The sequence below is a fragment of the Porites lutea genome, chromosome 11 (assembly GCF_958299795.1).
Source record: "Porites lutea chromosome 11, jaPorLute2.1, whole genome shotgun sequence".
Lineage (NCBI taxonomy): Eukaryota > Metazoa > Cnidaria > Anthozoa > Scleractinia > Poritidae > Porites > Porites lutea.
The window spans coordinates 86,060-113,546 of NC_133211.1; the positions used below are offsets into that span (position 1 = coordinate 86,060).

General features: G+C 36.1%; 1 protein-coding gene across 1 annotated transcript; it reads left to right on the forward strand.

Moving 5' to 3' along the window:
• The first annotated feature begins 832 nt into the window (after window positions 1-832).
• On the forward strand, window positions 833-27,226 carry LOC140952278 (phosphatase and actin regulator 1-like). Its single transcript, XM_073401709.1, has 13 exons — window positions 833-1,304; window positions 4,265-4,342; window positions 9,556-9,762; window positions 10,717-10,810; window positions 11,352-11,497; window positions 13,474-13,569; window positions 16,486-16,543; window positions 20,157-20,212; window positions 22,158-22,219; window positions 22,356-22,453; window positions 24,620-24,659; window positions 24,774-24,850; window positions 25,725-27,226. Exons 1-13 carry the CDS (start codon window positions 980-982, stop codon window positions 25,738-25,740), a joined length of 1,353 nt encoding a protein of 450 aa, XP_073257810.1. The 5' UTR covers window positions 833-979; the 3' UTR covers window positions 25,741-27,226.
• The last annotated feature ends 261 nt before the right edge of the window (window positions 27,227-27,487 follow it).

Sequence of the window (27,487 nt, forward strand, 5' to 3'; positions counted from 1 at the left end):
AGCGTTTTAACATTTCCGAGGAGGTTCGTGTTGTCGTCTTCCGTACATGTTGTACTTGTACCGTTTCCTGACTTTTTGTCACCCTTCACAAGCCCTAAGGCTGACGTAAATTTTAGTCATCTGAATCCATTTCCAGAAAAGGAGTGATCGCATTGCATTTTTTCAGTAATGTGTGCGACATTCGCGCTTGAGCCATAAATATTGAAAGAATGCCATTCGTGCAAATAATGTCGCAAAAATCTGATGAGATCTGAATATTTCTTACGTAGTTTCGAATATAGTGGCGATACTAGCAGGTTATTGTTGTTTTTGGAATTAAAATAGATGAGAATCATTCCTTTTTTAACTAATTTGAGAAAATTAATTTCGGGAAGCGGCACGTTGTGATGATGTATGTAAAACTGGATATAAGGACATGACATCCGTATTAATTTCAGGGTTTGAAGGAGCAGGATACACGGTGTAAGCTGTGTAAGGAACCTTATTGACTGTGTATAGTTTACTTTCTAAAGATCCGATAATTCCCCTATCCCCCCAAAAATAATGCGTGCAATTGTGGAAAAAAAACAAACCAACAAAATAACAAAATCAAATAAAAATCAAAATGAAGAACAAAAAATTACAGACGAGAGAAACTCGAAGGCAATAAATAAATAAAGAGCAAAATCGTGCTCCGACAGTTTTCTTATTTGACTGCGTTTGAGACCAACCGGAAAGGAGTCACTTGTAGGTGTGGTCTCATCCATTTCCGTTCACGAGGAAGAAGGCTCTAACCTAGCAGTTGAAAATCAAGTCAAAGGAAGGACCTAGTATCTCTAAATAATAAAGGACGATAGACCCGAAAAAAGGATTTTAAAAATAACACGAGTGGATTTTCTCCGCTCAGCGACGAAACGAACGTTTAATATCACCAGGCGTTCCAATAGTGATGGACGCGTGGGCATGGGTCTAAAACGAATCAGTGATTTCAGGTCAAAATATGGAGTGTGGTGAAAATGTGGAAGGTGGTCGTACTTCGCCGTCTGGCAACTTAAGTTCTCCGCGAGAACGTTCGAATAGTGATCCAGGTCGACCAGAAAGAACAATTGTAATGAATGGAGGCAATACTGTGCCCACAAGAAGGGCGCCAACCTTTTTAAATGCTGCGGAAGTTGATAGTCCTAACGTTCATGGTGCCCGCTCAAGCCCGGCTACACCTCCTCCAGAACGACGCAACAAACTAGCTTTTAGTATCAGCAGATTATTTCGTCCGTGGAAATGGCGAAAGAGAAAGAAAAGCCAGAAGTTTATTTCAACCTCGCAAAGTAAGAGATAGTCATTTCAGTTCCTTCTTTGTTGGTTGATTCTCACGGATGACAGAAATTGATTAAGTGTAATGCACTGCTCGCTGATGAAAATTTAGAAAACGTTAATTTCGTCTTCATGGGAATAAGCTTAAGCTTATAATAACTCAAGACTTCAACAGGACTTGATCCAATTCATATTGGATTGCTTGCTTGCTTATAAAAGATACAAAGGCGTTGTTAATTATTAAGTTTAAGTGTCCAAGGAAGCGGGCTTGTCTTCGTTTCCTTACATCTCCTCTGGTTTTTTGCATTTACGTGGGTAACGTACAAATATTTATGTTTGACATACATTTCCACGCTCGTCAGCAGAGTACCTCAGACGAAGAAAATGTTTTAGAAATTTCGTGTATTAAATTCCGGGCAAAGCGCAAAGGCGCGTAATATTTATGAGAACGAATTCACAAATTGAAAGTGTCCATTTGGTACGATGAACGCTGAAGCTGACCAGTGAAAGAAATTTTCCCTCGAACTCCTGTTGTGCACGGTTTCGAAGTAATCTTACCCTGGACGGTTTGCATCCTGGGGTGTTAAATTTTGAAATATCAACCGCAAAAGATTTATTCTTGTATGATAATTTCAAATTCATCAGGAAAATCACACATTTATTTTATCGAAGTTAAATATCTGAGAACAAGTTTGTATGAATCCTGTTTCGATAGGTGATTGATTACCAGCAATAATATGAAATTTTAAGAAGTCGTAGCCTTTTCGATCGTAGATTCCAACTGCTTGGTCCTGGTTGTGTTTATACTCATGCCTATGGATTAATTAATCGCGCAGAATCAAAGCGTCTTGAATACTTGTTGTTTTGAAAGAATCTTGATATAGTTAGAGGTCAATGATATATCTGTTAGGTCACCACTACACGATACTAAGACTGCTAATTCTTTTTAATCCCAGTTGTCTTGTTCTAGATTATTGAAAGTTTGATTCGAAAAATTTTCTCAGTTGTCTTGGTCTTAATGCTATTTATTTCTGCCAAGAAATATTTTGACATTATTTGTTGTTGCATTGTCCATTTTTCTGGTGGAGCTCTCTGTCTCCAAGCAACTACTTTAAAGAACTATTTTGATGTGTGCAAATCATGATCCATTGGATTGAACTTAACAGATAGCTAATCATTTGGATAGATCTCTTCTAGAGATCTACTAGAGATATCAATTATTGCCTTGTCTGGAGCTTTATTGGATTTTTACATGAAATCATTCAAAAATAACAGGATTATGTTGAAACTTAGTACTCATGGGATTATGTGATTTGTATCTCATTTTTTCATTATTGTGAGCAAAAGACATTTCTTTCTTGAAGAAACAGTGCTATGAAATAACAGATATATGCACGCCACCAAAATTTTTGATAAATAATAAGGTCAGAGACAGCAAGCAAAAGGAGGACTGAAGTTTATTTTGCTTTATCTGAACTATCCTTTTACAGTATTCCAATAAAGAACCTTGCTTGTTCAAAGAAATTTTGTGGTAAATTTCTCACATTCCACCTGTTGCCAGAATTTTTTCTTTTGGCAGGAGATTTTTGGATACTGCGTACAATAATGCTCAAATTAGTTTTCAGCTTCAAACACTGGTAGCTCCTTTAGGCTAAAAATGTTAATTATGTGCCCCCATTGAAAAAAAACCAACCAATCCTGTCATTGTCTACGGAGGATGTAAATTGCAGGTTACAGGTTGTAAGTTGCATAGTCGCAACTTACAGAATGAGAACATTAATGTAAAGTCATTGTTGTATGTAGTAAAAAGTTTGTGTTATGCATAAGCTGCACAAATTGAGTTTGAGCCACAAAATTGCTTTTTTTCTCTTGCTTTTGATTGGTTAGTCTGTATGTCATGTTTTCCTATTTATTGTTACAGGTTTTGTTCTTTTAAACCAAGACAATGTGACCTCCCCTTCCTTGAACTTGGAAAACTTAATATTCCTGGTTGCTTATTATGTAGACATTATTGACTGAAGCTAAGTAGGATATCAAGAATTCTGCAGAGTGAGGTGGATAACACTCTCTGAGATCTGCAGAATTCTACATATCCTACAAATGCAGAATTCAATAATTACTTTATTGTTCATTCAAAATAGTTCAAGTTTAAAAACAAGCTAAAACATTCTTACCTCCATCGATCTATGTTAAGTTCACACTTATAGTGCATCTTTGTCGGGAATTTTAGGAGATAAAGGGCTCTTAAGGTCTGCAAATATACTCCAAATAGCAGATGTCGTTCTTTGCTTTGTCTTCTTGCTGTTCTTGCTATCGTCTTAGACAATAGTTCGCCTTGAAACGAGTAAAAAGTTTCGCTATTACTCACTTTGAAAACAATTCACTCATCCCCAGGTCTTCTCAGTTAACGGTTCAATAATCTGCAACTTTGCTGCTCTTTTGACGTCACCAGTTCAACATGACAAAATTCTTCCAGATTTAGTCAACAGTAGCTGGTTATCATGAATTATGTGTGTGATTTTAGCCAATCAGAAATGAAAAAATATTTGGAATGAATAATAATGTATAATATTTCTGGTTAACACTGTTATAAAGTTCAGCCTAAGCAAAAATGGATTTGGATGTTTGAACGTATTAATTTATTAAGTTACTTTTCCTGTTATTGTTCAGAGGGACTGGACCTAAATGACAACAATCATAGTTTTATTCAAAAGATGAGTAATAAAATTATTCGAAAGCTTTTCACCCATATGTCGTATAAGCCATAGTCAAGGTGCACTGAAGAGGAAAAGTTTCAAATTTACTAGACTGAAATCATGTACAAACAATCATTTCTTGGTTTTGCTGCCTAAAGATTAGGCCTGTCTACCAATCTCTTTTTGAGTATTAAGAATTAGCATTGTTGTTGTTTTTTGATTAAGTTTTCCTCCCACTGCTGTTAATTATGTTTTTTATCCCTATTGTTTCTTTACAGATCTGGAGAGAAAACTGTCTATGCGTACAAACAAAGAGGTGTTGATTAGAAAAGGAATTCTTCCCGTGACAAGTGAAGGTAATATTCTTTAAGATGATTAAGACTCGTGTGAGAAGTTCTAAATTTTTTGATAATTTAGTTATTAATGTTTAAACCCATCAACAATAGATGGCTGTGGGCTGAAGGTGAAACTGAAAGGAGCTGCAATTGAGCCTGCAAGGTGACCATGACAACCCTGTTAGCAACACCCACTAGACACCATCACACTAAGAAATGTTGAATACATTGACTCTATTAAGTGGACACCTTTGGGACCTTCCCAAGTGTCTGCTTAATAGAGGTTTGTAAAAACTGGACAATGTTTGTCAATGATTAACATTCAACAGTTACACTGTACTCTGATAAAGTTCCATGTTGTTAAAGAACCTAAGAAAACTGTGCTGTACTTTGTGCAAGACGTTTACAGTGCAGGCCAGAATTAAGCGAACAACGCAGATGCGATGCAGATACATAAACATGTCAGCTTGGACGCATCAACGCATCAGCGCTGACGTGCACATAAGTCAGATGAACACGTCAGGCAGGAAATTTTGTCTTTTGTTATGCACTATAACAGCTTTGCTTCATGTGGCATTGTTATGATAAACAAAACAAATTCTCAGGTTTGAGGTAGCTCAATAATTCCTTGTTTAATTAAGTGCTCAAAGGACATACATCGAAATAAATTCTGTGACGTGGTTTCCGCTTTATATTATGCATTAACACACCAGAGGAACACCAGCTGTTTTTAGAAACTTGAAAATAAGAGCCTACATTTTATTAAACAACGACGAAATTGGTGTTAAAGAAATGGACGTATGAGAATATCAATTTATTATTGCTCGCTTAATGCTGGCAAGTAAATAAGAACTACTTACCTGATGACGAATGAATGTCTTTGTTGCATGATACAGAATACTGGTTGCTTACTCTTTTTTAAGTTAGCCTGCATTTACCAATGACAAAAATTGATATGAAATAAATTTGCATACACGTACGATCAAGAGAGTACGCATTTCACGCTAAAATAAACAACTGAAAATATTTATATAGCTAGCTAACCAATTAATGAATCGATATCAGAAATCCCTTTTGCTTCATGTAAAAGTGTAGTTTAAGGTTTGCTCATCCTCATATTTTGGATCCTTCTTTCCTTGTGTAACCCGGAAAACAAAAATACAAGGTAATTGTAAGCTTTGCTGAAATGTAAACAAATGGCCGTAAAGAATGTTCAGCCTGCGATGCTCGAGATCTTAACATAAACTTGCTGACGTAGAGACAATGTAGATGGTTTCATCTCTCACTAAAGTCGGTCTAGACTGCGAGCAGTCTCTTATTTTTCTTTGCAAAGTTACTGCAGGTAAAACCTAAGCGCACGAGCGGTGAAGCCGCTTGCCGCGAGAAACGAGGGCGTAAGCCCGAGAAGAAAAAATAAGAGACTGCTGACTCCTTTGTTCTGTCTGGGGACAACGAAGCTGTCAAGGTGATTTGATTAATCAATAATTAAACCCGAGTAACTTGAAACGATTCATAAATAGAATATAAACAACTGAAAATATTACACTTTCTTTAAATCCGGTAAGATTGCCTCGAATTCGTTTCCCTTGAGGAAATTTACAGCAGTTTCCTTCTGTAAGATATCCTTAAAAGTTTTATTACTGAGATTACTGCTTGGTTCGCTATTGTTTGCAGTTGCTTGTGACGCGTGACTATTTTTATTGCTTGCAATCTCACCACAGACCAGTCAATGATCTGTCAACAGTTGTGCAGTTGACCAATCAGCAATTGCGGTTACTCCGTTTCTGGGCTGACGGAGGGTTTGTTTACTACAAAAGAGTCAGCAGTCTGTCTTTTCTCGTTTCGTCTATATAGATCAGGAACTAGACGGATTTTAAGAGAAAAGGCGGACTGCAAGCAGTCTAAAGTCGGTCAGGATCTTAAATTTGTGTTAGAACTTTTTATCATAGACTCGATGTTTAATTTTTAAATCAAAAGGTCTCTGTTTTATCTTCCCAGTGAAAGAGTAATCTCTCACTGCACTGTCAACCCAGGCTGTAGAGCACGCACGATTATCACGTGTCACTGCTGGTATGTTCTAAAATTAACGCTATTTTCATAGTGGTAGTGCTGGAAGTTTAATATTTTGGAGCTTCTCAAAAATTTTTTGAGAATTTACGTGAAAACCTGAAATATAGTAAACACGCCTCTTCAGTTGAAGTTTCATTGATGTCTCTAAAAACATTGACAGCAACAACAAGAAAGGAAAAATTTTTGTCTTCAAGTGTGCGCCGCCAAGACTCGGATAAATAATGTCCATTGCTTGTCATTGTGGCGTTGCAAATGAAAATTTTTGCTCGGTTCTCTACAAGGGCAAGCTAAAGTTAATATCCCTCTCAATTTTCAAGCACTCGCTGCGTCGGCCAGACGACAAGCCCTAGTAATGCGGTGTGGAGGACTATAATATTTGTAACATCTCCAGATCTGTTGGGTCTTGAAAGTTTGTATTCAAACGTGCCAGCAATCCTTTTTAGTTTTAAAGACTTCATTTCATGACAAAAGCTTCATCGATGCACATAGCAATCTACTAACTATAGTCTCAACGTCAACAAGGAAGATCTTGTCTTTGGCTTTTGATATCGATTGTGATTTCTCTGATGTGGACTGCAGTCCCGCTAAAAGAAGAAAAGAAAATGTCACACATTCCGTTTCTTTTGAGAGCTGGAAATTTTAACTCAAATTCATGACCATCTACTCCACATTCAAATAGCTAAATGGGAAGATTCTTGTGTTACGGGTGTTTTCTTTGGCGTCTCTTGTGTTTGTTGTCAGTGAGTTCACAATTTGCGAAATGATTATTGCTGTATGATAAGTAAAGAATTAAATGCAAAATTGTCTTATCTCCAATGTAATTAAAGTGTAACGTATTTGTAGTTTAAATGTATGTACATTATTTTGCTAGAATACTTCGGAGATATGTTTCAGTGGGAATCGGTTGTAAGTTCTGTGTCGCATGTTGCATGTAAAATATTTTTAGCGTGTGCCGATCCGGCAGTTTCTTGCTTGTCGGTGAAACATTTACACCTGTAAACAAAGAGATAGCTTATACATACTAATGAGTCTAAATGTGCACTAAATGCATTTCAGAGCAGACGTGTTGGTGTGTCAGCCTGATGCATGTTCGCATCTGGTCTGACACTTGGACTCGTTTTTCCAGAAGTGTATTACGCATATATTTTGGTTTGCTTAATTCTGGCCTGCATTCTAGGTGAACTTTGATTGCGGATGACAATCATATGACCCGATAGTGGTCTAATCTACAGTTTATTGACAGCTAAATGTATTGATTTATCTTTATTAATGGACTACAGTACGTATTTCAAGGACGTAATCCAATACTGCTATTGTCAATTCAGTCCCGTGTCCTCTTAATAGAGGTTTTTAAAAATAGAAGTTAGCCAATTGTCCGCTTAATAGAGGTGTCTTCTGAATAGGAGTTCATTTTAAAGGGAAATATAAGATGTTTATTTCTGGACCCAGATTAGTGTCGGCGTACTAGAGGGTGTCGGCTTTATTGGGGCTCCGCTTAATAGAGGTTTCACTGTAGTTACTAAAAAATATCCAGAGGAAAGGTTGGGGGGTTGTGGGCAAAAACAGCGAAAGCTACATTTACCGCAGACAAAAGCAGGGGGAGTAAAATGATTGACTTCAGCAAAAGAACTGGAAGATTTCTAAATCCCTGCTAAAGTCTATGACCACCCCACGTACGCCAACATTAATAAGTTGACTGGTCACAACACCTAACATTGCCCATGCTGAAATATCAGACCCACTGCATCTTTAACTAAGTGACTTTTCATATCTTTAGATTGTGACTGTCCAAATGGGTAACCATATCACAGGTCAAATTTTTATAACAGGTCAATTTTGATTTAACCTACTTCTAGCCCTAGTAGACAAAAGAAAATTGTTACTTACCCTGTTACAAAAAATTAATCTGATCAAATCAAATGCGACATGTACAATGTAACAACTCTTATATCTGCTATTTGTTCATCAGTGTTTGTGTTTGATAACTGGATGCCTTTAAATACTGGACCAGAGCTAGAACCAAAAATCAAGTTGTACTTCAGTTGGAAATGTTGATACAGTGACCTGCTTAGTGAGGGGAGAAAAAATTGGTCTCTAAGAAAACGTTTTTGACCAGTTTAAACTGACCTTTCTAGGGAAAGCAACCCTTGACTTTCATTACAGATTTTTTTTCCTTTTCCTGGGCATTTAAAAGGCTTCATTTTGGTGGAAAATTGTTTGAGAAAACTTCTGGGATTTTAGGAATAGTTTGAAGGAAGTGGTAAAGTGGGACAAGATTTTTGAGTCATTCTTACTTGCTTTTTTGTGTTTGCTTTCTCTGGCGTTTTTGACTTAATTTGCTCATTTTCTTATGATTGAAATATCCCATCACCCTGCACTAATTAAATTTAAGTGTTGTCTGTGACTGTTAAAACTGATGATGTCACACATGGTACAAGGGATATCGGAATACACATAGGCTGTTACAGGTTTCAATAGGTTAAACCTAGAAAATAAACAAAAAGAAACTGTTAGATTATTATGAATTCCTTCCATTTAGATTTGTTATCCAATGAATGCTTTAAATTTTTTATGTATTATTGTATGTCAGTGAAGGTTACTTTACTTACAGATGTCTACAAGGCTAATTTATTGCTGCTCAATGAACATTTTCATAGCTCATTGCAGCTGCAGTTAATAACAATGTTTTATGCAGGGATGTCACTACACTTAGGTTTATAAATTCATAGAAGGGGATTTGAACAGCAAAAAAGTGTTTCTCAGACTGGTTCTGTTTTCATTTTGTTTTGTATCAATGTATCAGGGGCAATTTGTGTCTTTAATAGCCAGGGGAAATCCATGGTTCCCAGTCCTATGCCCTTAGCCCTGTTCTTTTTTTAGGCAGAGTGATAATAAACCATTTTACAGTTTTGGGCAAACTTAGTAACCTAGCCTGTAAGCGAACATGAGACTAAGATTGGCCTTGTTTTAATACAAACCTCCTTTCATTTGTTATGGAAATTTTGCAAAAAAATTTCCCGTTAAAAGGAGAACATTATGTTTTGCATATTAAAGGAGAAAGGGTCATTGATGTCAAAAAAATGGTCAACTCTAGCGTCATTGTCAGCTGTCACTGTAAAATGGCTTATTAACACACTATGACAAATGCATTGTTTTTTTTTCAGAAAAGGAAAATGAGAATGGTGAAGCAATGGATGGTCAGTGTAATGGTCCTTCTACTGCAAATAAGATTTCTCCTGAGAATGATGCTTCGCAACAGCCGCCTCTAACACAGCAAGGAAATCTGTTCACAAGCAGTGAAGTGAAGAAAGATCTGCCAGTGAAACAGCTGGACAAAATGAGTATGATGGATCAATTAGCACAGGAGCTAGGTAAGAAACAAAAGCTGTATCAGCTCAAACAGCTAGTCAGAAGCTGCTGCATTGTTTCAACAATTTTTATTGTTTGAGAGTTTCAGTCAACTAAGAGTTGAGACACAAAGCACAGTCATCTGAGTTTTTAATGATCAGAAGCTTTAGTCTTTATACAAGTAGATAGAGCGATTTTCGTATGACCTTGAAAAATGGTTTCGGTAAGTGTTTCTTATTTGTTTCATCAGCCAATGGATGAATAGGTCAAAACATGGCCTCTTCGTTTTCCCGCCAAAGAAAACCCTAACGTGAAAAGGCATTGTTCGATTGGCCAGTCACGTCGCAGTATGACGTCAAAGCGAAGCATCGGTTGATTTCTAGAAAGTTCTGGGGCGTGAAGTTTTTTCACCCGAGCGTTCGCTCAACCAACCAAAAGCCGCGTGCGTTTGTATCTGTTCGATAAACCAATCAAATCGCTCTATTTCCGTTCGTTTGTTGTTCCTGTTTTGTTAGCACGTTTTCATTTCGAGGTCATACGAAAATCGCTCTATGTGGAACTGTTATCTTTTGTTTTCTTTGATCAATACTTGAGAAGGCATAGATGTAGATGCCATAAACCTTGATTTACTGGCTTACTGTGGTTTTCTTGAACTAAAACTGAAATAACAGAAACAAAATGGATTGTACCTTAACAAAGTAACTTGATGTTAAATTGATAAACATTGTGTGTGTTGGGAAAAGTACTTGTAACAAATTCAGATAAGGCTGTGCTCTAGCAAAGCCTAACTATTGTTCCTGGGTGACTAAAAAATCTTACATGAATAAAATAGAAATCATATGCTGGGCACCCTAAATTTTGCAGGTTCAGGAAACTAAGCTTCCTTCAATTTTCTTAGAGCACAGTCTTGTCAGACCTTGTGGACAATAGAGTGCATTCTTGATATCAAGTCTCTAATGTTGTATCTTGATGTTTAGCTCGACGGAATACAGGAGAGAGTTCAACAATTGAAAAAACCATCCTCAAGACACAGAATAATAGACACTGTACCACCAACACCCAACATCCCAGGTAGACTATCATGAGTTCCATTATTGAACAGTTGACTTTCTTTTTTCTACTTCTTTTTAGACTGCCAATTGAACAATCAAATGACACTATTCTAGGTTGAGGGCTGGTGCACAATATACCAAGTGAATAACAAGAGTTAATCACAACGAAAAGACAATGATCTCTAGCCCTTACTCAATAACATAATAAACTTCACACAACAGAACATCCCAGTTGTTTTGGCGGGAAGCGGGAGGGTTGTGGGTGGAAGTGGGTGCATATTCCAGACTGGGTACTTGTTTTTCCTGAGGGGAGGGGTTGTCTGTACACAGGCTAATATAAAATCCCCATCTGAATGTTCAAAATAAGTTACCGGTAAGTAACTTTAAACTTTAAGCACACAGAGAGTAATCTCAAAGGCACGTCAGGTTATACTTTTCTTTAAGCTGGTTGCATGGATATCTGGAGAAGAGATACTTTTCATTACAAAGCTGCACTCAAGGACAGATTTGCTGATTATTTGATCTCCATCATGATCCTTTGTTCGTTCATGATCCTTCAGATTTGTGGTAGTTCAAAGTGTTGGCAAGGATGGTAACAGACATGAAGGCCAAGAGGAAGAAACCAGATGGCCTGGGAGTGTAACACATGATAGTAGCAGCTATTCCAGCTCTGATGAAGAAGAGGAAACACATGGTGTTGTTACAGGTAATATCGCTTTAATATGACTTGTACAGTGTGCAAAGAAAGTAGTCATGTGTCTGATAACCTGGGGCTAGTTGATTTTGCTATCGAGCTAGTGATTTCTATTCTTAACTTGAACGATGGGCAAATGAAGTTTTTTGGGGGAATTCGAATCGCAGAAGAACTGTAACCAATGCTCATCAAAAAATTTTTTTCAGGCTAGTTGAAATGACTTTTGGGCTAGTACGTGCTAGCTACAACTTGCCCAAATGGCAAGCTTCAAAACTGACTTTCTTTGCACCCTGCTTGTACCTGGTTGCACCTGACCTTTTGTTTCTCTGCTAAGTAATCAACAGTATAGGCCAGTTCAAAATATACTCTGTAATACTCTTCAATGCAAGGCTTAATCTGATGAGCAAATAAGACACTGCAACACTCAGGCTTAGATGAAGCACTACCCAAAATGTTGTTGAAAATATGACAGTATAAACATTCTGTTATTTCCTACAGTGGCCTATTGATGTGCTATATAATATGAATTTAGAAGGTCATTGCTATGGTAAAATTAAGTGAATTCATTATGCAAATTAAAAATCAGTCTTCTAGATAAATTTGATTTTGCATATGACATTTGAAATTTTGAACAGAGAGCTTGTTTAGAATAAATCTTATTATTATTATACCTTTTTTATTGGTATGTAACTTAAGATGACTGGAAAAAATAAGTTAGATCATCATGTCACTGAAAACATAAAGGCAGGGCTTCAAATAATGGCCAGTCAATGGACAATGTCCAGTCAGAATTGGGTATTGAACGGACGAATCCTTGGATTGCCGTACATGTTGTCCAATTATTTACTTGTTCAAAGAAATTTTAATTCTTTACTACTTGATAAGAAAGAGGGACAACATTTATGTTTCTGAAAGAAAAATAAAATGAAACTAGACAAATTAACAGTTAAGAAATTCCCAGTAGTCACAAATTTCCACAATGTCTTCTCAAACTCATTAATTATTCATGTAATGATGACCCAATCAGCTTGCAGCTTGAGTCAGGTGCATGTATTTTGATACTTAATGAACATACCAATCAAGACACATTTGATTAGTTCACTTCTCCCAGATTGTTGCTTCTTCTTGCTCGCTCACAAACTCCTTCTCCTCCTCTTGCACTTAATGTGAAGCCCTTCCCGAACGCCATTCTTCATCTCGGCATCTAAGCAACATCGGAACAAGACAAACCTTTGAAAAACAACACACCAAATTCAATTCCCAAAACAGTGCATTTTAAAATTCTGAACAATGCGGTCTAAAAGTTGTCAATTACCTTTTGTCACTAGCGTCCAGAGGATTCAAAGCTTCGGATCCATTTTTCTCCTCCAAATAATGCTTGAGCACACAAATGATACCATAAACAGTCTTGGGAGGGTATCTTTCACCGAACTTTTTAGCTACCTCCATCACGAATTTTGACAACCAATAGTTCAGCAACGGAGCATCCATTCCGGCAATATTTGCGCTCAGAGTGGTAACTTTGTGTAAATCATAGTCCTTGAAGAGACCACCACAATCTAATACCTGCCCGTCCATTATTTAAGTTCTGCTTAAAGGGGGTCAGTTCAAAATAAAATTTTGTTTAGCAGACAAATTTACAAGGAGAGATAATTTACTGAAGTAAAGGCCTGTAATTTCATTCTGTCAATTCAGAATTTTTCCTCCTTGTTTAAGTGCTTGTGGTGACTTTATATTCAGGTTTAGTCTGTTGAAAAGTTAATTTTGTCTGGTGGAGTAATTTTTGCAGGAGTGTATACAATAGATTATCAATTTCTTTAAGTGTCATGTTTTTTAAAATTCCAAATAATTAAAAAACTGGGATTCCTCTGTTTGTGAAATTTCTATTCTGTTTTGTCGCTGACTTTGTTCATATGAAAACTTGATTTAAAAAAATATATCAAGAAATTCACTCAAATAAATTGCTCTTTATCCATGTTGTTTTCCAGGTCTAGCCTCCAAGCTGAAGAGGAAAGATAGTTTAGCTCTAAAGCTTAAAAGCCGACCAAGTCAAAGTGAACTTGAAGCCAGAAACATACTTCCAAGTAAGTCATGTTATGAAGCTTTTCAGCTGCTGATAGGTTTGTTTTGAAAGTGGATCATAACAATAATTTTATTTTTTTTTCTTTACCAATGAGACATGTTAACAAACGTGTTTAGAGATGAACTCCTACTTTTACCAATTTATTGTTTTGATTTAAAGTGTTTGTTTTAAAGACTGAGTTTCTTTGCTTTTCATCATAATAAGAGTAATCAAGTACTTTGATTTCGATTCACCATAATGTGATTTGTAGTGGCAGTTTCTCTGTTACACTCATCATGTCTAAAACTTTAAATATTTTCTTTTTGGAAAGCTCTTTGAAGGTTTCCTGTGCGTAAGATATTTTCATTACATTTATGTTCATGCTGTTAAAATCCTCTGACCTGAAACATTGTACATTTTGCTTAGGGGAGGTTTGTGCTTATACACTGTATAAAACACAGCTTAAATTTTGGAAGAATTTCTGTTTGACTGGAGGTCACTTAACTTTATTGTGGTACTGGTACAAAGGTGTTAAGAAATAAATCACAGATGAATTCCAGAAATCTGCAGTCATGTAATGATTGATGTTGATAATGGTTAAGTAATTGTGTCTATGAATCCTGTGGGGTTTCTTTTGTATTAAATTCCTTTAATCTGATAGGCTTAAAGTATTGATTAAAAGTAAGCAGCAAGTTTATTTCTTTTTTTTGGTACAAATTTTAATTAACATTCAGTTGATTTTACAGCATTTGATAAGTGATCTGATAAGTTCAGAAAGATTTTCAAAACCCTCTGTATAAGTTGGGAGGTATGATCTGAAAGATATTTTCTTTCTGCATAAAATAGTAGCTTTTTAAACATATGACAGTGGTTCAAAAACACCTGTCTTAATGCTGATAGTTTCAATTAACCATCTCTCCAATTAGAAACAAACAGCTATTCTTTATTGCACCTGGTGTCTTGAACAAACTAAAAAATAATGTCATATTGCATGAATTATCTGTCTGATATCAGACACGGTTTCTACATTTATGTCAAATTTTATCCAATATGATAGCCTAATGACCTGTCTTCAATTCTGGAGTATGTTGTTTATTCGACAAGTTGTCTCTTTAGTTGGGCAATCTCAGGCAGTGATTCTGGATTTAAGTAAGTGTGTGACAGACTCTTTCAGATAACCAGCTTTTTCCAATGTTAGTAGTCTAGTACAGTATATATATACTTTTAAGACAGATTGCGGCAAGGTTTTATTAATCATTAAGGTTAAGTGTGACAATCTTAAATCGAGTTCCTCTTGATGACCAATCTTTCTGTATATAAGACATATTCAGCAAATTTTGACAACTCTGTTGGTTTAATAATCATGATAGGTTTCTGATCTCAGTCTTAAGTTTTTTCCATTTAGTATTTTAACCTCAAGATATTTGGATTAATTAGTGGTTTTGTGGTCATCTTACTTGCCTGTCAACATGGTTAAGAACTTACACGAATGCAGGTGACTCATAACCTTATTTGCAGATGGATCCCGCTGGTGCTAACGTGTTATTCCCTACAGTTTCAGTAGTGTTATAAGCTTTTGTTGGTTCCAGGTTAAAATGATTTTACCTGGGTTGATTCTCATATTTCTGTGTCTCCTACCACTAAGAGACAAAGGAAACTGAGAATCAACCTGGGTTAAATCAGAATTAACCTGAAATAGAATTTGTCCTTTGACATATATTTACCATAAAGGCAAACTTAGAACAGTATTAAAACAGTTTTTAATAGTTTGTATCAAGGAATTTGGGTGCTTAATTCAGTGGTGCTCAGAAAGAGGTGAAAAATTGTTAATTGGCAATCTTATGAAAATGTCATACATAATTTAAAAAAAGTTTGTGTTGGCATATGAAGGAAATAAAGCTCCTCATAGGTTTACTTTAATAGCAAATTACTGGTAGTCTTTCAACTGCCCAGCCTTAATTTTCAGAATAATTTCACAATACTCTAGGTTTTGGCAGATATGTATTGTACAATACTCTTGTTTATTGCATATCCGTTAAATACTGCTAGTCTTCATTAGGCAATGGTGTTGTTTTTCTCAGAGGGACTAATATATAAATTTAGCCAGGGTTAAAAGATAAGATCTTGTAAGTACACTTATAGTTTGCTAAAGCCAAAAATTAAGTCATGTAATGCTAAATGGTGATGGCATCGAGAACGCCAAATAAATCAATAGGTCTGATCGGCAAAGAAACAACTTTGCACATGCAGCACACTTTTTTGTACATTTTTTGAGGCCGTTTTGCACGACTGCATTGTGAAACTTCCTAGTTACACGTTTTGTAGGAAAGAAGGTGTATGTGTTCCTGTTCATTTTTTTTTCAACTGACGTTCATGCCAGTTTAAAACATTTCTCATTTTGTCATTTCCCCATAAAATTGTCATGTCTTCCTTCGAATGAAATTCATCTCCTCTGATTTTTTATCTCTCACTGTGTTTTCATTCTCAGCGAGCTTAGTTCTGACACAATCATCCATACATTTTGTTACCGATGGTGCTCTGCTGCACACGCTTTGTGCTCGAGAGCTCCGCTTTAATTATTGGCACCATGGTTGCTTGTGATTGGTGCATAATGAGCCTCAATTGTGGTTGGTTGGTTTTTTTGTAAAGCATTGTAAAGGTTAAAGTGCACTGAGCATGTTTGTTATTTTATTGTCCTGCTAAGTAAATCAATTAAAGAAGAGTATTTTGGTGGGACAAACATTAATAAAACAAGCGGCTATGATGCACAAGCCAAAGTGGATAATATCATATCATGTATGGAATTTGCAATTTTTCTTTTTGTTGTTAAGAAACATGAGGCCTCTTACTTAACTAAGCACTTAACTTCCTATTGGAACCACTAAGTTACATTTTGTATTTTAGGAGGTTAATAGATTTACAATTACTTTTATTTCAGCCAAAACAGAGGAAGAAAAGCTTGAAAGGAAGAATGAAGTAGGAACTAAACTTATAAGGTAGCCAAACACTTTCTAATTAGACTGCTATTATTAATAAAATCACCTTTTCTTGTCCTATTTATATTTTGAAACTGTTATGTGAAGCACACATCACTCTAAACTTCTTTTAGTGCTTTAGAAGTTACATCATAGTGTAGGCAGTAAATTCTGATTTTGAATCAATATATTAAAGAAGAAGGAGATTTCAAACACCAGAAAGCTCAGAAAAATTTTCCGAGCTCCAGGTGAGAATCGAACTCACGACCCTCTGAGTTCTAGTTCGGACCCTCTAACCACTGAGCTACTGGAACTCTAATGACGAGCAGGGTCAGAATTTAAATACAAGTACTCCAGACTTTTAGGATTGCATTGGGGACTTGCTAGTGGGCCAGTGTTAATACTGACCTTTGGTTTGTTCATAATACCTAAGTTAATTGCAATTTCTAGGTCGTTGTCATTTGCTAAGTTTTAGTCAGTCTCATCAGTAATCAATGTTGGCCTTTCTTTTCTGTGGCTCTTAAGTATTTTAAGATACCTTTCTGTCACTGTTAAGACTTCCTCTTTTGTACTTTGTACTTTGTGCTTTGGAAACGAAACTGGTTTTAGCTTTAGGTGTGTGCATCTTATATGACTGGCTATGTGAGCAACAAAATGAAGCAGATGCTGTTACTTATTAGGCTGGACATGCCTGTCATGCCTGTATTGTTCATCCAAGATAATTTTCCCCATAAGCCATCCTATGGAGGTTCAAACTCTGCCGACTGTCTCTTTTGGAGTAATCTCCACTCACATTACCCCCCTCCCCCCTGCCCCTGTAAAAATATATCAACCAGGTCTGCAAATTATAACAGTGGTGTTACTCAGAACATTATACAATGTCTAACATGAAGTACAAACCATAATATTCGCTTTTATGACTTAATAGTTTTTTCAGTGATGAAATTTGTGCAAAAACATTGCAGCAGAAACCATTTTGAGTTTTTTTGTTTTTGTTTTTTTGTTGCGAAAGGAAACAGACTAAATTTGAAACTAAATCATGGGAAATTTTCAAAGTCATTATTATTCTAAGATTTGGTCTTCTGTAATTATGGCAGGAAATTTCTGCCATATCTGAGAGAGATAACATATATGTTATTTAATTGGATAATGGCTTTGTTCTTCTGTTCCATTGTCATGGTCTTCAACTTTGTGTTAGTCCTCTGCAACTTAAAGCGAAAACTTAACAAAAATTGAACCATCTTGACCTTGTACTTGCCAGTGAATTTTCTGTGGCATCTGTAAGCTGAGGCTTCTTTTTACTGTGTGTTGATACATGTGGCTAAATTTAATTTAGGTGAGGTTAAACATGAGACAATGCTGGTCAGCGGTCTCCCTTGCTAATCATTTGTGGCGCGGTCTTAGGGATTTTTCAGGGCCCCAGTATTTTACAGCACTCCTTTGGAGGTCAAGTCATTTTGCATACATTGTCTTTGTCTGTGCTTGTGCCAAAGCCTTTTTGCTCCCAGCCCTTTCCTCCCTCTGCTTTGGTCTTGTTAAGTACCTGAAAACTTTCTACTGAGGTTCTCATTGTGATGGTGGCTGGTGGTTGCCGCTCACATGCTTGTCATGGTTACCTTCACGCTTGCTTGCGGCTCCCTCAGTTTACTCAGGCACCTTCCCCACATTAAGGGTGTCTTGAAAACAAAGACTTGTAAGACCCCCAACCGAATGACTGAACTTTATTGATTAGGCTTAGCAAAGTGAGTGAATCAGTTCCATTTAGGTCATTATACTGGGTTTCCTAATCCTAATCTTAGGGTGTCTGATGGGTTCTTAGGGGTCTTCGGAAAATTATAACATAATTTATTGTAAAATTGCTTAAGGCCTATATTTGGTGAGTTCTTACATAACCAATGAATCGACTTGGGAACCAACCATTAATTCTTACTAAAAACAAAAATGTGTTCTTAATTTTTTCAGCAGACGTTTTTAAAAATTTTAAGTGAATGAATTAAATCAAAGAACATACTCTCACAGCAGAAACTTCCTGTTACTTTAAATTGTAAATGTTTATCTTTTTCAAAGTCCGTCAAAATTTATCATATACTTCTCTTATGAGCAAGGGTATAATTTAAGTCAAATTCCAGAATATTTCCTGACCACAATGAAGCTTTTATAGCAGGTATTTAATTCATGTACCACCAAGAAGCACCTGCTGTGACATTATAAATTCACTGAAGTACTCAATACTTTGGAATTAGTATTACTTACTGTTCATATTTCTTGTATCTTAAAATGTATATTTTATTTGTCAATGTTATTTGATTGATGCATTTGGAGTTTTTCTTTGTGCTTTGTTGTACCACAGCTAACACAACCAAAATCTGTAGTTCATGACATCCATGCAGTTAATTAATATTCCGTATCTTGATGGTTTTTAGTATTTAGTGCCAGGTGTTGTTTTAATGAATTCAATAAATAAATATACCACCACAGTTTTCAATGGTTAATAAAATACATGCGAAGTAGGTAACTATGTAGATGTAATTCTTCCTGTTGGAGAGCCATGATTGCTAAAACACTGTTATGTGCCCATTTTTGGGGTCGTGAAGTTAGAGACTACCTTATGCTGCTGCATCAGCATTGAGAATGTCGCATGTTCTGTTGAGGACAGTATACTGCTTAGAATGTGCTGTAGAATATACATTCTACTTTCTTTACAACGGAGCAAATGAGAACTGTAGTATGCTTTGTGATTTGGTCTGGAATTTGGAAATAGCACTATATTGTTTCATTTCAAGGTGTATTCAATTTTTGTAAGTAACTAACTCTTAATGGATAATTTTAATGGTTAATTTTGTGGAAAAAGTAGTATTAAGCAAAATTATTTGATATGTCGCTAAATTTACTCCTGTAACTTCCCAGAGTGTATAATTTTAAGTTTAGGTATAAGTTAGTGCTGTATCCTTGGTCATAAGAAGGTTATAATGAATTAACAGTAAGTTGATGAACCTAGAGATACAGTGTTTTCTTTCTAAAGTTGATATGAAGCTACTTGCAAGACACAAGTTTCATTTTCCAGAGGTCTGTCTGTTTTTTGAAAATTTTAATGCTATTTTCTTTCTTTCAGCTGATTTAAGCCAGTGCCTTATTACTGTCTTGATATTATATTTTAATGGATTTCTGTCTCTGTTGGACATTCCTTGAATGCTTTGCTACTTGTGCGTGTTAATGATGATACTGTCTGTCATTACTATAAGATTTATTGGCGCCAAAAACAACTGTGAAATTACATACATTTCAGGCATCCTACTGATAAACAGTTAGTCCATTCAGATATTTGCAGGACCATCAGCTATTCACCTTTTTTCATCTTCAAAACTGAGAGGTGTATTATGTTAAAATGTGGTAGAAAGATTAACACTGCTGTACTGTATGTAAAGTTGTGGTTATTATTTTAAAAGGCCGAAAGGGAAACTTGTGACTTTGTTTCTATGTAGTTACATCAAACCCTAGATGACTACAATAAAAATTCATGGTCTTATTATTATTGTACTCTGAAAAATTTTACCAAAGACACTGTTGCTGCAATATAGAGCAATTTTCTGTTGACTTGGAGGACATTAACATTAAATTCTCTTTGCTTTTCTAGGCGTCTCAGTACACGGCCCACAGCACAGGAACTGAGAGAGAGAAATATACTTAAATGTAAGCACATGTTTTCTTTTTTCAGCTGGCCTTTTTTCTTCTACAAGATAAACATTTTGGTTCAGTTATTTGTAAATGAAGTCTAACTTAGACATCAGTTTTGGAATTATCTTTGGACCTTAAGATCTCTTCCTTAGTGGGTCATTTTAAGAAGACAAACACCATTTGCTTTTGTGAAACTGTTCACAATAAAAAAAATAATGGTGTTTACATAAAAGAGTTTGGCAAACTGAAGACGTCTTAGAATGGGGTTTTATTAAACACTGGCTAAACTCCGTTTAAATAACTGGCCCTTTGTTTCATGAAAGTGACTTTGTTTAGTTTGGTAAGACAAGATCACTTTTGACTTTTATTTGGAAATGATTACCTATTTTACGTAGTTTAAAATGGATATGTGGTGGGTCTAAAATACAGGTCACTTTTACACAGGTCAGAGCACAGGTCACCCTGATACCATAAATGAACAGTATTAAATGTTTCTCCTAGCCCTAATCTCTTAAAATACTCTATTAGATTGAGGAGAATCTGCATCTGGGCTGTCACTAAGATTTCAAGTTGCCTGGTAAATACAACAAGTAGGCAGGGAATCAAACAGCTAGGGAATTCTTTTGGTTCTGCTTTCTTCCATTTTCCTATGAAAGTAGCCGGGGAAAATGCATGATCTCCGAAAGTCAATGACAGCCCTGCTGTGTGGTTTGGTTATTATGATGGAGCAGTGACCTGTACTCTTGACCTGTGGAATGTGACCTGCTCTTTAAACCTGGCCTGTGTGGAGGTGTAGTAGCTGAGCGGTTAATACTTAGAAAGTTCTCTGGATCTGGAAGTTCAAGTCTTGCCCTCGCAAATGTTTTCTTAGACAAGAAACTTTGTGGCACTTTGTCTCTCTTCACCCAGTTGTACAAATGAGTACTGGCAAATACCTGCTGGAGGTGACCCTGTTGTCCCAGCGTGTGACTGTTGTTCTCTCTGTAACAGGTGTTGTGCCTGTTACAAGTGTTGTTCCTATGACAGGTTATGTCTCTGTGATGGGGTGTTGTTTTCCCTGTTATAAGTGTTGTCACAGATAACCCTGCGGGTGTTGCCCCTGTGACGAAGCTTAGCATCTCATCCAGGGGGGAGTAACATTACTTCTAGTCACTTCATACTGGGAATAAGGGATATGCACTAGCTGTGTGCCGTGTGGGCCGTTTGGCTTGTATGCTGTTACCTTAGTTTAGAATTTACCAGAAAATGATATTTTCATTTATTTCTAGTTTTAGGGTGACTAATTTTTGTTTTACCATTAAATTTTTTGTAAGGCTTTGCAACTTAGTTTTTGATGTCTGTTCCATAAAGTGAAACCTGGGGACAGAGATAGCACTGTATAGTTATGTTTGAAACAGATCAACAATATAAATTATACAAACTGAAGAATAATAGATATTCCAAGGACAACAGTAAAAATGTGACATTAATAGGGATGTATCTTAGGAAAAGCTATGCAGGCTTATTTATTAGTTAGCTATTGTAGCTTGTTACCTTACTTCACTCTCAAAATAACCTGAGGTCTTTGTTCTCTAGTGCAATTTGGGCAGGGTTGTAAGTTTTTTTTCAGCGCAATGAAATTGGCTAGTAGCAGCCTCACCTTCATCCTTGTATTAACTGGACCGGGAAGGTTTCAACAATTCATCCTTCACCATCGAGCATTGTAAAATATTTGTAAATTGGTGTTGAATTTTAATGTGCATGAGGACAACAAGCATAATGAATTTTTTCACATTGGGTCGTGCAGTATTCTTTAAATGAAATGAAGGGACTTAAAAAAATTGTCCAGTTTATTTATTTGACTTGCCAAGTAACATCAGGCTTTTGTGTTGAATTGTTAACTTAACCTTACCTTTCATCTCCGTGCCTTGTGGTTCATGAGGCCTCTGTAAACTTAACCAACACATTGCATTTTTAACAGCATCTTCAGAAGAAGAGGCACAAGAAGAAAAAGAAGAAAAGAAACGAGTTTTAACAAGAAAGGTGTGTGACACATGTGTTGTTGATGAAAGGCATTAGCTGACAAACATCTAAACATTCACCATTTGGAAAGGAATATCTTGTAAAATATTTTTTGCTCTAGGTCCAGTAATACTTATTTTAATGTTGTTTTCATTAGCTGAGTAGACGACCGACTGTGCAAGAGTTGAGGGCGAAAAAGATCCTAAAGTTCAATGATTATGTTGAATGTGTTGATGTTCATGACTATGACAGAAGGTGAGGCCTTTGTTCCTGTTTACATGTTCTTAAACTGTAATTTGGAAGATGGATAATTCTTGTACCAGAAGGCTCTAAAAAAATTCTGAGCTCCAGGTGAGGATCGAACTCATTGTCATTTTTTTACAGACCGTCACCAATATTTTTTGTATTTTTTTGTTGCTTTTTTTACGACTGTGGGTAGCCAGGCTCCTGCATTAGGAAATGATACTCTTTTTGTGCGCACAATTAAATACTTGAGAGTGCTGTTCACACGTTCATGTGGAAGTAAGATGATCTTCTTTAGAAAAGCAATTTATTCAAACATAATTTTTTTAAATGGTATAGTCCCTTTTTAACTGATCTCTCTTCATAGCTGATGACAAAAGAGAATGTAAGGGTCATTGTGCAAAAAGAGAAGGAACTATAAACTGGTCTCTTTCCCATGGTTGTTAATGACTGGAAAGAAATCTACCAAAATTTGTAGTGCATGTTCACAGTTTACTTGTATATTGGCAATTTTATCAAGTTCCTTCATTGTTAATCTGCAATTCACAATTATATATTTTATAATTCACAATACTGGCAATATAAAAACCAAGATGGCACAAAAAACAGAGCGAACATGGCTTTAAATGTAGAACTACTGTAAACACAGTCTTTCCGAGATTGACCATGAGGTTGTTGAGGTGCTCCAGTCTTCTTCAGAATTTATTGTTGAAACTATAGGCAATGTAGTGTGCATTGGGAGAATGCTTTCTGCGTAGCTCTAGTCTTTCAATCTTCTTGGTGAAATTGAGGAAAATGATGACAGGAATTAAGAGATGGTAATCCTACATTCTTTTAGCATTGAAATAATGTGCTCATTATTAATAGCCTGTTCCAGGTGTTCAGAATGTGGTTCAGGGTTTTAGTGGCGGGATTCCAATGTAAAGGAGAGGGAATATTTGACTGTCTCGTCACCCTTCCCTTTTGTAAAATTGAAAAATTAATTGAATTTACGGGCATGATATGTGTAGTGCCAAGAATCTTTGCCATCATTTGCCTTCACAGGGTGTAAAAACTAAAAAATGAAAGCAAAAACAAGAATCAAATCAATCTTAACCCAAACTCAACTCCAACTGAACTCAGACTTGTAACTCGGTCATTATCCTATCTACTTATGCAACACACCTCAATAAAGATGGAGCTTTAAATATAATTATTTTTAGTGTATAAAAAATAAAATCATCATTCATCTGACTCCAGCTAAATGTTTACTTTATCATCAAGGTTCGTCTCACACACGTGACCTGCACTTCATTTGGCCTGATAGGTCAATTACTAGATCAGTTATTTTCATATATTAAAATTCGCACTTGACTGCTCAAGACTTGGGGAAATAAAACAAATGAAGTGTACCACGAGTTCTAGAGATAAATGAAACGTTTCCATTAATATATTTCCCCTTTCCTTAATTATGATATACCATAAAATGCATTTAAATGCAATTTAAAGGATTTAACAACTAAGAGCACCTTAAGTGCCTGAGGTCAGCAGTCTTTGGCATGCACATGCCCAGTAGCTAGCTAAATCAATCATGTTATTCATTGGCACATTCAGTTTTTCCTTTGGGCTGGGTTCTTTCAGCCATTTCCCCCTCCTCCTCCCCCTAGGCTGTGTTGTTTTTTCTCCACCTTTCCTTTCATGTGGGGGCTCATGGCAGGGTTCCACTGTTGTGCCAATCATGGGGGCATTATTTCAATGTAGGGGCTGGCTGCCAATAGTGGAAGCCGCTGGATACTCAAGGCACCCAACCTCCATTTTAGCGATGCAGTTGTTAAATTCCAAAAATAAGCCCCTCTTTTTATAATCCCCCCAAACTCATAGCGCAAAAAATCCTCTGGTAAATTGCCCCTTCAAATATAAGCCCCCAGGGGCTTGTACTTGGAAATTGGCCTCAAATACAAAGTAAAACAAAGAAAAACGTTAAATTTCCTTCCAAGAAGGCTAGCCCAATCGATTTTGAAATGCAGATTTCCCTCTGTACATAAGCCCCTCAAAAAAGGGAATTTTATGGTATTTTGTAAAACTTATATTCTAATTCTGTCCTTGTGTTTTTTTTTTTCATCATCTGGTTTTATTTTCTGGAGTTTTGATGTTCTCATGCATACCATTTATTTCTTGTAATATTTCTTATTCTTTCAGAGCTGACAAACCATGGACTAGATTAACACCAGAAGACAAGGTAATCCTTTTTTATTTATTATTTGTTCAGCTGTTCTGCTTTGCTAACAGGTTTTCTTAGAACTTATGGGACTGATGTTTGATTATATTATTGACATAAATCTGTCCTTTCTAGGCTGCCATTAGGAAAGAACTCAATGAATTTAAAAGTAAAGAAATGGAGGTTCATGAGGACAGTAAACAATATACAAGGTAAGGGTACATTTCCACTGTCTTATAGTTTTCGTTTGCGTACCCATGTAAAAATTACGTTTATACAATTAATTTTCAACACTGGTTAACAGGAGTAGTGAAGTTGGCCAGTCCTGAATTTTCTGGGTGTTCCCATATTAATTGTGTTCACAGTTGGTAGAGTTATACTTCTGCTTTGGTAAAATGGCAAATTTGGTTTTTCTTTTGCACTCACAGCAAGGACTTGTAGCTACTTCTTCTAAGATGTTCTTGAGAAAATACTTGAGCAAGGCTGGCTTTCTTTGTTGAGATAACTTTAAGGTGATTTTACATGAATTGGGCCGGCCTGGTGCTGCCATATTGGTAATACAGAGAATTTGGTTTGCCAGCCTGGCCTGACAAGCCTGATGACATTGAAAATATCCAGCTTGGTTACCCAGGATACCAGCTAACTGGGCTTGCTTGGTTGTTGTGCAATCTCAAAAGTTTATTATGTTGTATTTAACTAAATTACCAAGTTTTTGGCACTGTGAGCCAGTCTGGCCATGTAACCAGGCCCTAAGTGTAATATCCTTCCGAAAATTACTGTGAAACAATGGACGTAAAAATTTCCGGAATTTTATTGTGTTAACCAAAAAAGAAACTCGATCAGCTGTGAGAAAACGAAGCCACAAGTAACAAAGGTAATTATTTTGTGGTTTTATGGCTTGGGTTGTACTAGTAAAAACACTAGACGTCAGTTACTTCTGATCATGTATATGATTCTCTTGCCAGGCTGCCTTGTATTTTCTTGATAAACAAACAGAAAATTTTTCAAGTCTTTTCTGTCTTTATTGCTATTGCAGCTCTATCATAATTATATCTATAGTTATTTATCGCATCCCCTTTCTTGCAGGTTCCATCGACCTTAGTTTTATAATATAGATGCCAAGAAGATTTTTACTGAACATTCTATTTTTTGTTAGATGGAATTATTCAAAATACTCTAATAAAAATTTAATGTACAGGTCATGCTATGACTGTAAATATATTAATATTAATATTGCATATTAAGAGTTTTGTATAGGATTGTAAAGACTTTTACTGTTTTTTTAGATGCATTACTTTGAGGGTGTCAATGGGATGTATTCTAGTGTTGTCTTAGTAGATCATCTCCTCAAGATATTTAAGTTTCAGCTGAGTACAGTGCAGGATAAATGTTTATCACCTATGTGGACTAAGTTGCTAAAAAATGAAACGTTACTGGAGATAACTGAACACTTTTTTGTGTGTGCTATAGATCTAATGCAAAAATGGCCACAGCAGTTCATATTCAAATCACCCTCATCAGCCTTGTTCTTGAATAAAATTTTAAGATTACTTTATTTCAAGCAAGGTTAGTGAGGCTAATTTTGGCAAAATTGAAGAACAGCTCCCCAAAAAATCTGCCGGCTGTCACCAACAGTCGGCAGATGACTGGTCAACAGTCTGCTGACCGTTTTCCCATTTAGACAGAAAAGTGTCAGCTGACTGTTGGCCGACAGTTGGCCAGAGTTAGGTTTCAATCTGTCGGCCAACTGTTGGTTGTCTGTCAATGAACTATTGGTCAACAGTCTACCAAGAGACGACCAACAAATTTTGGGGGAGCTGTTCTTCAATTTTACCCTAATTTTAAATTTAAACAAAAAAATATTAATCCAGCAGTACTTTTTGCATTGGGGCCATTCTTATCAAAAATGTTCAAATATTTGACTTCCATGAACTATGTGCTATAAAACAAGAACTTGTTGTATGACAGTGCGCTCACATTTTGTTATTTTTATTGCTATGAGATAAATAAGGAGTTATATGCTAGACGTTAACCCCAATGACATCCTCTTTTAGTGTGCTAAATATTTGCATCAATCCTCTTGTTAGCTAATAACTTACCTGTAAAGACCCAAGTTTTCTCAGTTTAACCTCAAAAGGTTTTAAGTTCTGTAAAACCAAAACTCAAGTCCCTACACTAAGGTTTGAAGCCAAAATTGAATTACCCGAATAGCTTACAGATCTGTTAGATGTGCTGGGTTCTCTTATGGGCATCTTTACTATGATGTTATTTTGCTCTACCTATGAGCTCTCCATTTCCACTGGGAATGTGTTTTTTTTTGTGAAAATTAAACCATTGAGTATATTTAATGTGAATGTTGTTAAATTTAATAAGATGTTCATGATGTCTTTGCAGTACCTCACTTCCTCTGGCAGGAAGGAAAATTAATTTTTGCCAGTGGAATTCAAGCATAATTCCCGCTTTATAGGAAGTATACGAACATTTTGGAGCAAATATTTGGCCAAATTACAGAACAATTTCAACTAGTAGCACTTACTCTAATGATGTACATAGCATTTGAGAGAAAAATTAAATTTAAAACAATCCTGGCTTTGCATCTTGTATCAGTTGACATGACTGTGTCATTCATGTCCCTTAACACAAAGCAATAATTCCATTATTTTCACTAATAAACTCTGCTTGATACTGTTCTATACATACAATGTATTACTTGTTGCACTCTTTACGCATATAGTTCATTAGTGTTTGATGTATCAGTCAACATTCCAGGCTACATCTATCTACCCCTCTCCAAGTAATTGCTGAACCTAAATCCGGGCATAAGCAAACATTAAATCTGAGTTTGATAT